The following is a 12,171-nucleotide window of genomic DNA, read 5'->3' as shown; positions in this document are numbered from 1 at the left end:
TTGAATAAAAAGTCAGTTATTTTTGCATGTAACTATATAAACACATCTTATTACTCTGGTCTATAACAAACAAATTAATTGCTTCATCCAAGTACCAGCAAAGTAACTTTTCTTCAAGTTCAACAAAGCCGTAAAGACTAACCGTTTTTGCTGGAGCTGCAAGATTTTCCATTTCTTCGTGGGTCACCCAAACGTTGCCTGAAGGCTAGTGAGGAGGCCCAGAGGGAAGCAGTGGGATCCATGGGAGGGAAGCAGTGGTAAAGAAGAAAGGCAGCACCTCTGTAAGTTAGTTAACAGCATCACTGCAACACCACAGTGTCCCTGCCTCTACAGTGTGCATGAGAGACACACAGCACGGCTGCTTTGCTCAGAGTTTCTTTTTTTCCTGTACTCAAAAAGGTTAAATAGAAAGAGGCATTCTGTGAACTCATGGGGGGTAGATTTAAAATGATACTTCTGTGATTATTAATCAGAAAAAGGGCTTGATCAAAATTTGCATTTCAAAGGTATAAGGCTATCAGATCTATTTCTGTAAAAATGGAGAATTGATTAAAGTTGATCCGTACAACAATGTAATTTTATTGTTTTCTTCAGAAAATGATGACACATGTATTTTGTTGCATTATTACCAAAATTTCTTTCACATAATTTTGATTTTTCAGTGTCCTTGGATGGAGAAAATCGGTTATCAATACAAAGCTGTAAGCACTGTCATAACCTGTCTGGAAACCAGCATCAGCTTTTCCAATTTCTTCCTTTTGAAATTCAATAAATATGTTGTGTTCTTCTATTCTTACAAATCAAAAATAAGTGAAATGCTATTTTTTATTTATTAAAGGCAGTTTTCATCCTTATTAAATACTGTCAAATTACAAAACCTATATATTACAAGGTTGTCCAAGCACATCGATGTAATTTACATCCAATGTATTACTTGTTACTTATTTGGGGAAGGGTTTAGTTTTAAAGAATTGAAAGTAGCAAAATTGTTACCCAAACATCATAAAACATCACCATAATTCACTTTGACCTTTGTCTACCATTCACTTAATATCATGATTGACTTTCCCTGTTTTAGAGGTAGTGTGATTCAACGTAATTTAAAATGTAACTACATATAAACTAAATCGATGATTATAATTTTATATAAGTGAAATTGTGTGTATGTATATATGTGTGTGTATGTGTGTATATATCTCTCTATATATACACATATACACACACACAGTCATGTACCACATTATGTTGTTTTTGGTCAATGATGGGCTGCATATACAATGATGGTTCCGTAAGATTTTAATGGAGCTGAAAAATTCCTATCACCTAGTGATGTAGCTAGCCATCGTACCATTGCAGTGCAATGTATTACTCACTCGTTTGTGGTGACGTTGGTGTAAACAAACCTACTGTGCTACAAGTCATATAAAAGTATAGCACATACAATTATGTACAGCCCGTAACACTTGAAAATGATAATAAATGACTATGCTGCTGGTTTATATATTTACTATACTATACTTTTTCTCATTATTTTATAGTGTACTTCTACCTACAAAAAAAATGTTAACTGTAAAACAGCCTCGGGTAAGTCCTTCAGGAGGTATTCCAGAAGAAGGCATTGTTATCATTGGAGACAACAGCTCCTTGTGTTTTATTTCCCCTGAAGACCTTTCAGTGGGACAAAGTGTGGAAGTAGAAGACAGTGATATTAATGATCCTGATCCTGTGTAGGCCTAGCCTACCGTATGTGTTTGTGTCTTAGTTTTTAACAAAATAGTTGAAAAATTAAAAAACAGCAGGAAAAACAGCTTATAGAATAAGGATATAAATAAAGAAATTATTTTCGTACAACTGTATAATAGGTTTGTGTTTTAAGCTCAGTGTTATTACAAAAGAGTCAAAATTAAAAAAATTGAAAGTTTATACAGTAAAATAGTTACAGTAAGCTAAGGCTAATTTAATTGTGAAGAAAAAATATTTTTTATAAATTTAGGGTAGCCTAACTGTGTAGTGTTTATAAGCTCTGCTGTGGTATGTGGTAACATTCTAGACCTTCACATTCACTTACCACACACTCACTGACTCACCCAGAGCAACTTCCAGTCCTGCAAGCTCCATTTACATTGGTACAATGGTACATTTAGGTGTACCATTTTTATTTTTATACTATATTTTTTACTGTACCTTTTCCATGTTACCTTTTCCATATTAGATACACAAATATCATTGGGTTACAATTTTTTACAGTATTCGGTGCAGTAACACGATGTACAAGTTTGTAGTCTAGGAACAATAGGCTCTACCATATAACCTAATTGTGTAGTAGGATATAGCATTTATGTTTGTGTAAGTACACCCTACGATATTCTCGCAACATGTCGTTCCACAACTAATTTCTCAGGACATATCCCCATCGTTAAGCAACACATGACTGTATATATTTGAGTAACAAAGGGAGTTGGGTAGTAAAGATTAATAATTATAAATAAATTACTTAGGCATAAAAGTTCCAAAGGTTAGGCATCAAATATTTGTATACAGTTCTCATATGTTTACCATTTTGGAACTCAGAGCATAGCCAAATTTTTTCCTCTATGATAAATCTGTGCACAACCTTAAATTAATTTAGATTACAAAAGCCATCTATGTCATTGAAAGCCCCTCTCCTCTACTTCCAGCTTCTAAGAATGGAGCTCATTATAAACAGAAAGTTGTGAACGAATACATAAAACATTAAGTCACTTGGAGAATATTGTTTTTATTGACTTTGTGAGGATGTACCACGCTAAAAAGCACCTTACGCTCGTCTGTCACATTTCCTTTACATCCAGTGATCACAGTGCTTTGCCTAAGCAGCTGTACTACTTATTCAAAGTGAGTTTCCACGATGATTATGTGAGAGGAAATTCATCTAAGCCAGTCTTAAATGACCGAAGGTTGCAGGACAGTGAAAAATCAATTTTACAATAATTTCTGTAGCTTTTACTTTGATTCTGAATCCAAATAATGAATATCTAACTCCATCCATAGGAAACCACCAGTATTATCTCATATGGGAATAGATACATGCATGATATCTTTCAGAGGTTATTTTTAAATCTGTGTTTGCCAGTCTGTCAGCAGGTTTTGTGATGGGGAAGATGCTGCAAGCTATGGTTTTATCTGTATCTTTACTTGCAAAATGAGTATATATCCAGGACAATTTTCCATACTATGGTTGGCAAACTTTCAGAAGTTGTATGTTGGTTGCTTATCTTTGATGTGCAGTTTTACTTATGAAGAACATTGCTGGCCCTATAATCTTGTAAAGTAACCCACAAAATAGCTTCCACACAACCCAATCAAGTAGACATTGGTTGAGGTTTTAACAAGTTTATTTTTACAAGCAAGCCCATATGTAGTAAATCAATATTCAATCAGATTGCTTTCCTTCCACTACCAGTTTAGGGGATGGAAATTTCACCTCAGTAAGTCATGAAGGAAGAATTGAAAGCATGAGCATTTTGTAGAAGGGCAACCCTAAGAGAATCACTAGAGTTGGGAGGCTTTGAGCAATCAATCAAAGGACATGAGGACACTGGTGCCTTGGGACCAAGGATAAAGAGAGTGCAAAAAAAGGCTGGAAAAACGTAAAGGACAAACATCACATAACCTAGCTGTGGTCCTCTAAGAGCTCCTTAAAATCTCCTCACTGCCCTTGGCAGTCAGTCTATGTTGCAAACTCCCCACAATGTCTGAGCTGGAAAACACAAACCGGTAGTCATTTTTTGTGGCTAATATTGTCTGAGTCTAACAGGTGACTTATAAAATTTCAATTATATTAATAATTACCAAATTATAATCAGGAGGCTTGAATTACAGCAGTGCCACTTTCCAGTAACTACCCTAGGACATTTCCTAAACCTCTCTTAAATTTCAGATTCTACACCTCTTAAGTGGGAATAAAAGCACATGCTTCATATTAGAAAAAAGTACTGAAAAGTTTATATTATGATATAATATGTTCTAAGACATGGCTGGGACGAAGATGAGGCAAGTGAAGTCCCAGAATGCTGCATTTAAGGAAGCACTGGCTTTCAGGGTCCTGCAAGCGCAGAGTCAATACCTGACAATGAGTGCCTCCTTAAATTTTGTGCTTGTGATGCCTTGCTAAGCCTCCTCTTGATTCAGATGGAATAGAATATTTTAAAAGTATAATCAGCTGAGAACTGAGAAGAAAATTTCTAAAGGATGTTAATAATTAAAGCACTTACCTAATTAAAGCACTTTGGAAAGAGTTATGACAGAAAAATAAATATTAAAAAGAACATAATTGAAAATTAATCAGGGGACAATAATTAGTTCTCTTGCTGTGAGAGAGACAGGCATACCTAAAGCAGCCAGAATAATCCTAAATTTTACCTAGCTCAAAGCAACTTTTGTTACTACCTAGATCATTTTGAAGAATTTTTTTCTTTATAATTAAATTATTAATACAAAATAGTAACTCGAAATTTACTTTAACATTCAAATGGTCTGGATCCATATTTCTCTCCTGTCTGAATTTTTGTTTCTTATTATAAGAGAAATAATTCTCATTATAATAAGACTGGTATTTATACAATTATACTTCACCTTATTTCCACCAAATGTTGAGGCTTATGAGGTAAGTAATAATGAAAAGAAGAACCAAAACAGACTAAAAGAATGCTAGAAAAAAAGAAGGGAAACTGATATAATGCAGGAAGCAGAAGCAGGAGAATGTACTTGTTGGTAGCATAGACTCTGGTTAAAACTACGTGGAATGTGACCTTAGATGTATCACTTTACTTCTCTACACTGGTTTTCTCCATCTGTGAAACAGATAGAATAAAAATACCTAATAGCATGGTTGTGAGGCTTAAGTGATTTATCACATGTAAAGCACTTAGAACAGTGCCTGACAGTAAGCAACTGCCAATGGTAGCTACTACTGTTATTTTATTAGATATTCTGTTAAGTCACCTCCACTCAAGAAAATCTTTAATTTAATAAATACTCTTGATTTACCCTGCACACTGTGCTGAGTAATGCCTATCTTATGTCTTACATTTCTGCTCAAACTTGTTGAATTATATGGTTACCCAAGATTTTATTTGTTTCAAACCCACTTATTTCCATTGTATTAGTTTTGTTAAAATTTGATTAGGCAATTTAAATAATATTATATAAAGCAAAAAATAAAAGAAATTTGGCTCATATATGAACACTGAGTTGAATTATCTGGAAAAAAACAGATAAAAGCAAATCATAAAACATACTGTCAATGAAACATGACTTTGTCAGTCTGGAGAAGAAACTGTAGATGTCCAGAAATAATCTTCACTCAAATAGCTTTTTAAGATATCTTGAAGTCATCAGTTTAAAAAGAAATCCAAACTAGAAAAATTAAAGATGTTTTATGGATGATGTTATCAAAGAAAGATAATGTGGAACTCCAGATATTGGAAACATACTCAAAGAAAAGCTCTAGGTGCTTCATGTAAATTTTGCAAATGTCTGAATATTTACACATTTTTACTTAAGGTAAAATATTTTAAGAATGTACTTAATGACATCCTTCTTCAACCAAATATCAATTAATGGACATCTCCATTTCTATCCTACCACATAAGAGCCTTTCTATAGTAATAGCAGTTTGGGAAAAAGAAACAGAACACTGGAAGATTAGGGCTGGCTCAAGGAAACAATAAATGTGACCTTTAGATTTTCCTTTTGCTGGTCCAGTACATTTTATTTACACAGGAAAGGAGGTATAATCAGACAGAAGTTCTAATAAGTTAAGATAAAAAAAAAAAAAAAGCCCAGGTACCCTGTCTTTTTCTCCTGAGTACTTGAGTCAATGAAAAATATACCTGGCTGAGGAACCCAAACCCCAACCTTAATGTACAAAAGATTTGTATGATCTGAACAAATTGCAGTGTTCTAGGAGATGTAACATTTCTTTTCTAAAAAAAGCATAAAAAATTTGTCTTTGGGCCATGGGTGATGGCTCTCTCCTGTAATCCTAGCACTTTGGGAGGCTGAGACAGGAGGAATGCTTGAGGCCAACAATTCAAGACAAGCCTGAGCAAGAGCGAGTTTCCACCCTTTCTCTACAAAAAATAGAAAAAATAGCTGGGCATGGTGGTGTATGCCTGTAGTCCGAGCTACACAGGAGGCTGAGATAGGAGGATCGCTTGAGCACCAGGAGTTTGAGATTGCAGTGAGCTATGATGACACACTGTGCTCTACTCCTGGTGACAGAGGGAGACCCTCTCTTCCAAAAAACCCCTAATATACAATGTTAGGTTATGAATTTAAGATGTGTTAGTCTTCACTTTATGCAATGGATTTATTAATATAAATTTTGATGAAATATTTGTTTTACAAAGCAAATCCATATTAGAGATATATTAGAAATGACTAAATGTCTCCATGTAGATGAAGTAAAAGGAAAAAGAAACATTTAGTAGATCATTTTTAAAGAAATAGAGATACAGCTTAATTTCTCTCCTATGTAACTTGCATCAGTATTTTGCAAAAGGTATACATCCTCTGCAAATAAAGAGCTTTTACACACTGGTAAAAGATAAATATTTCCATAATCCTATACAAAATTGAAAAGGTTATGAATAGGTAATTAATATAAATACTGGGTCAATAAGAATATAAAAATTTTTAACATTACTAGTAATTTTAAAAATGTAAATTTAAGCAATGAGATAACACTGTTGACAGAGGGAGGCAACACAATATAATTAGGCAATTAAGGTTTAAAAGTATTAAGAATGTGAATGCCCTATATACAAATATTACAATGGAAATAACCAATAAGCAATATGTCAAATACTAGGGATTTGGTTAAATAAATTATGGCACTTCCAAAAATGAGATGTGCAGCAATTAAAGGTGATGTTGTAATCACATATTTAATAAAATGAGGAAAATGCCATGCTATATTAATAAGTTTAAAAAAAGTACACAATAATATATTAAATAATCCATCTTTATAAAAAGGTAAAGAAAAAAAGACTGGAGAGGTCTCTATCAAAAGATTAATAGTGAAAAAAATTAACCTTGATTATTTCTGTGAATCATTTGTATTGTTTCAAATTTTTATATTGTTGTCTTTGTATTTTTCTCTATTTAACAAATGTTATACAGGATCATGTATTAGTTTAGTAAACAAATATAAAACTTAAATGCTACAAACAATATATTCTCTGTCCTTCAAATGTTAATTTCTTTTTGGTGCCTTATCCAACCATATGTTAGTCATAACCCAATATTATATATTAGGATTCATACTTAAAAAGTACAGAGACAAATTTTTATGCTTTCTTTTTTTCAAGAAATGCTGTTTCCTAGAACACTGCAATTTGTTCTGATCATACAAACCTTTTTTATACATTAAGCTTTAGGTTTGGGTTCCTCAGCCAGGGGCATCTTGATCAATGACTCATATATGCAGGAGAAAAAGACAAGGTATATGGGCTTTTTTTTTAGTTAGCTAGTTTCTTTTTTCTTGAAACTCCATAGCATTTTGATTCTATTTCACATTTAGGAGTTAAATTATATCGCCTGGTACTAAACCTACTGGTCAACATGCCTTATTTTCCTTAGTATAGTTTCTCTCACTGAACTTAGGACCATACAAATTTCATATCCTGTGCAATGGTGGGTAGAATTAGTTATTAAATGATTATTTTTAAGGCAAATATTCACAGAATATCTCCAAATTGCCAGACACTGACTTAAGGCCTGGGACTTGTGGAATATTGATACTATCCTTGTCTGGTCTAGTGTGACATAAGTCAAGAAAAGAGAGAATTATAAAATGTTTTTTGCAAGTACATGGAGTGGTACTCAGGAAGGGAAACAGACCCAGACTTTGGGGGCTTCACAAGAGCTTTTCAGAGGAGAGAGATGAAGGAACCAATAAATGAAGGATGAGTTGGAAATACATGGTGAACCTAGAGAGGGAAGAATGTTCCAGGCAAAAGGAAGAGCAATTGCAAAAGTTCATAATCAACCAAGGGCAACGAAGTTTAGAAAATTAAAAGCAGTTCTATATTGTTTGGATCCTGACCTGGGGAAATAAAGCCTCTGAGGTGAACTGAGGCTGTGTCATGAAGTGTCCAATAAGTTCTCTTTACTTATGTCTGTTCTTTAAACAACTGAGCGTACTCTTACCCTTAGTATTCTGTAATTTAAATTCCTTCAGTTTGGTTAAACATTTCTAGAAAAATAGTGCTCAATTTTTCAATTTTCCATTAAGAAATGGACTATGCTGCTAAATAAAAATGAAAGTATAACCTATTTTTTATCTGGAAGTTGGGACATCAAGTGCTCTTATTTTGCAAGATTCAGAATTTTTAATGTTTTTGTTTGCATTTGCTCTTGGGAGGAAAGTGTTGATATAAACCAGTTGTGATGCTTATCTTGCTGCTAGAAATTATTTAGGAAACTCTTCATCATATCTGAATTCAATTTACAATAAGTATTTTAATGGCCTGCTCAGTTTTTATTTTAAAGCAGACCCTTTGACAACATAGGCTTGAACTGCACGTATCCACTAATACACAGATTTTCTTTTGCCTGTGCCAGCCCTGAAACACCAATAGCAATCCTTTCTCTTTCTCCTCGTTAGCCCATGTAACACAAAGAGGATGTATGAGTGAAGACCTTTATAATGATCTACTTCCACTTAATGAATAGGAAATATATTTTCCCTTCCTTATGATTTTCTACATTTTCTTTTCTCTAGCTTACTTTATTATAAGAAGTATATAATATATATAACATATAAAATGTGTGTTAATCAACTGTTTATGTTATTGGTAAGGCTTATGGTCAAGAGTAGGACATTAGTAAAGTTTTAGAGGAATCAAAAATTATAGTCGTATTTTTGACTGTACAAAGGTCAGTGCCCCTAACTTCATGTTGTTCAAGGGTCAACTATATTCTGAATTACCTTTTAGCGAGAGTAATGCTCCAGGTATAGTGAAGAACATTTATATCCACCTAAAAATAATTTTATAGGTAAGAGTTGTTAAAGTTACACATTTTTCCTACATGTTATTTAGGAAGAAGGTAAAATGGAATTATACAAGAAAGATAGAAGCCTTTAAATTTGACCTTGTATTTCTGGCATTAGAATCTAGTATATTTGGAAGGAAAATAAGTGTAAATAGAAATGAAGCAAATTATTTAAAACTGTTTAAGGTCATTTATAAAAAGATAAGCTCAAGTTAGTTTTGTGCCTGAAAACTACACTAAAGAAATATCACTTTTTAATCTTTTACCCACTGCTCAAATTTATCTCATTCTCCCGCATCTTATTATGCTGTATAAGACATGAGATCAGGAAAATCAGTTAACATCAGAAATAATATCCTTTATCAGCAAAATGTATAATTCATGAATGGAATGAAGAATGAAATATTATTTGAGAGGTATTTTTGTGTTTGAATTTGTCATCATGAATGCCTTTTTCTTCTCATTTTATTCATTCCTAAAATTAGGATAGGGTAAAATTATGAGAGGATTAGGTATTTATAAATGAAAAGCAAACAGATTTTGGACGAAGGATATTTCAGATATTCCATTTGGTATTTATGAACATCAAAATTCATGTAATTTCATGATTATGAAAACTTTTAAAAAGTAGTGAGTTATGCCCTGCATCTTTAGAAAGTACTAATGCTTACAGCTCATCTCCTGAGAAATTACTGGATTGCATTTTAAAAAGAAAGAAAGAAAAGAACATGCTAGAAAAGAATAAACGAGTTCTTGCTGCTTGGGAGAAAAATCTAACTTCTAGTCTAGATGCTAGCTCAAAAGTCTGCTATGCCAGCCTTAAAGTTAATATGAATCACAGCTCCTCAATTGAAAGCCTATTAAAAGTAGCAGCAAGGTTAATGAAGAGCAAATAAATCTAAATCTCTTCAGAATAATTCATGCTGACATTGAAATGCGCACTGCCATAGTGTTGCTCTGTGGACTTAGACATGCGCTATTTGCCCAGCATTGGGGAAGGGAAGGAGCACAAATTGACTCACAGTTCGGGATGTCGGAGGAGCTGAAGGACTTGTCAGGGAAACCATCTCCTGGATTGCTAATCGGAGTTTTAAGCGATGCAGTGGATTGCTGATTCCAATTTCTCTCTGGATCTCGGTGTCAGATAAAGCAGACATGATGGCGCCACTCTTCACGTTGGCTCTGCAGGCTGCCACATACCAAGCAGGCATTCCCAACCAGAGCTGTTAGATAGGAAAAAAATACATTCATGGGTTATAATACGAGTTAACATCTTAGTGTCTCACGGGCTATGAATTATCGCAAGTACCTTATATACATGAACTCATCTATTGCTCACAACTCCATAAGATAAATGTTACCATGATTTTCCCCAGAGGTGGTAGATGCACAGAGACATTAAGTAATATGTTCAGAAACACCAGGTAGGTAGTGATGGAGTCAAGATTTGAAATTGAAACATTCTGGCTCAAGAGACTCCATTTTAGCACTAATTTATATTAATAGGGGATAAAAGTAATAGTGGCACAGCACCAAGTTCCCCCTTGTATATAAGGACAAGCACAGCTACAAGCCATATTTGGTAAGAGGCTCAATCAATATTTGTTTATTGAATGCCTTCAATTTATAATTCTCCTTTAGAATTCTGAAAGCAGAGGAATTCTGTCACAGAAAGAGACAGCTATACCACCTCCAATCATGTGATTTTGATCAAAGCATACAGTGTAGCTAAGCCACATTTCCACCTACCTTCTTGTGTGAACTTAATTAGATGCCATATATGAAAATACTTTTTGGAAAACGAATGATGTAATAATGAAAGAGACTACAGTTAGAATCATCTAGAAAACTGTAGCTAAAGAGAAATTAATAATGCACCATAAATTGGAGATTCTGATATTTCAACTTTGCTGTTAGACTCTTGAAAGACAATCGAATCGGTAGTGCTATGCACATGGCATGGTGTCTGGTGCACATCTTGAGCCCTGAGTAAATGCCAACTCATATGCCTTGTGTTGTAGCATCTGAGTTACTTATACCTAAAAGAGGAACATTCTCTCCATTCCCCCCCATTAGCATGAGTAAGAATCAGGAAATATAAACTTAGCAATTTAAATGTTTGTTTGTAAATGTCCAAAATATTGATTTTTTTTTTGCTATTTTATTTGATAAAATAACAGATTGAGCAAAGGAGAGAATGTGTGAGAATGAGAAAAAGTAAGTGAGATAAAGATAAAAAACTATAAATCAGCAAAATACAATGCCACTAGGTTTGGATCATGAATCAGAAGGCCTGGGCTTTAATTTCTTCCCTGTCATTGGTGATTCATGTTATTCATCTAAACCTCAGCTTTATTTTTCTCATTTACAAAGTGGAGGGATCAAGCTTTATTATTTCTAAGGCACCATGTTAGACAGCTGCTCAGATGGCTCCCAATGATCCTCACCACCCAACATCCATGCCTTTGCATAATCTCCTTTCTTTGAGGGTAGACTGGACCCAGTGACTTATTTCTAATGAATAGCTGATATTAAAAGTGACAGGATGTCACTTTCCAGAGTAGGCTACAAAAAGACTGTGGCCCTTCATTCTTGCCAGTCCTCTCCCACTCTCTCCTCCTCTCTGAGCTCTTGCCTGGAAGGAAGCCAGCTACCATATTGTGAGTAGCTCTATGGAGAGTCACATACAACAAGGAATGAATGTTTCTGGCCAACACTAGCAAAAAAAAAAAAAAAAAAACTGAAGCATGACTATGACCGCATAAGCGAGCACAGAGGTGGATTCTCCCCAAGTCAAGCCTTGAGATGATGGCTTCGCTAGCCGACACCTTGATTATAGCCCTGTGAGAGACTCTGAGCAGAAGCCATTGCTGACCTGTGCCCAGATTCCTGACCCATAGAAGCTATGATATAATAAATGCCAAGTGTTGAGGTAATTTATTACACAACAATAGATAACTAATACAGACATCCTTTTAATTTAAATTCTACAGTTCTAAAAACCGACTTGTCTTTATGTAAGAAAAATGCAAACAAACAAAAAACCACATCTTTGAGCCAATGTGGCCTGGGCTGTGACTGAGATGGGAGGAAGCGTAGAGGAAATCCAAGTATAGTGCATGACTGCACAGT

The 12,171-nt window shown here is 34.3% G+C and overlaps 1 protein-coding gene across 1 annotated transcript in view; it reads right to left on the bottom strand.

The window, feature by feature from the left end:
- PPFIA2 (protein tyrosine phosphatase, receptor type, f polypeptide (PTPRF), interacting protein (liprin), alpha 2) overlaps positions 1 to 12,171 on the bottom strand; it is a 160,151-nt gene that overhangs the window by 22,751 nt on the left and 125,229 nt on the right. Inside the window, 2 exon segments of the mRNA XM_012658160.1 lie at positions 143 to 205; positions 10,062 to 10,262. Of these exon segments, the coding sequence (XP_012513614.1) occupies positions 143 to 205; positions 10,062 to 10,262 (264 nt within the window).

The sequence above is a fragment of the Propithecus coquereli genome, unplaced genomic scaffold (genome assembly GCF_000956105.1).
Source record: "Propithecus coquereli isolate 6110/MARCELLA unplaced genomic scaffold, Pcoq_1.0 Scaffold576, whole genome shotgun sequence".
NCBI lineage: Eukaryota > Metazoa > Chordata > Mammalia > Primates > Indriidae > Propithecus > Propithecus coquereli.
Note: the sequence above shows the minus strand (reverse complement) of the source record. Positions and strands in the feature narration are given on the sequence as shown.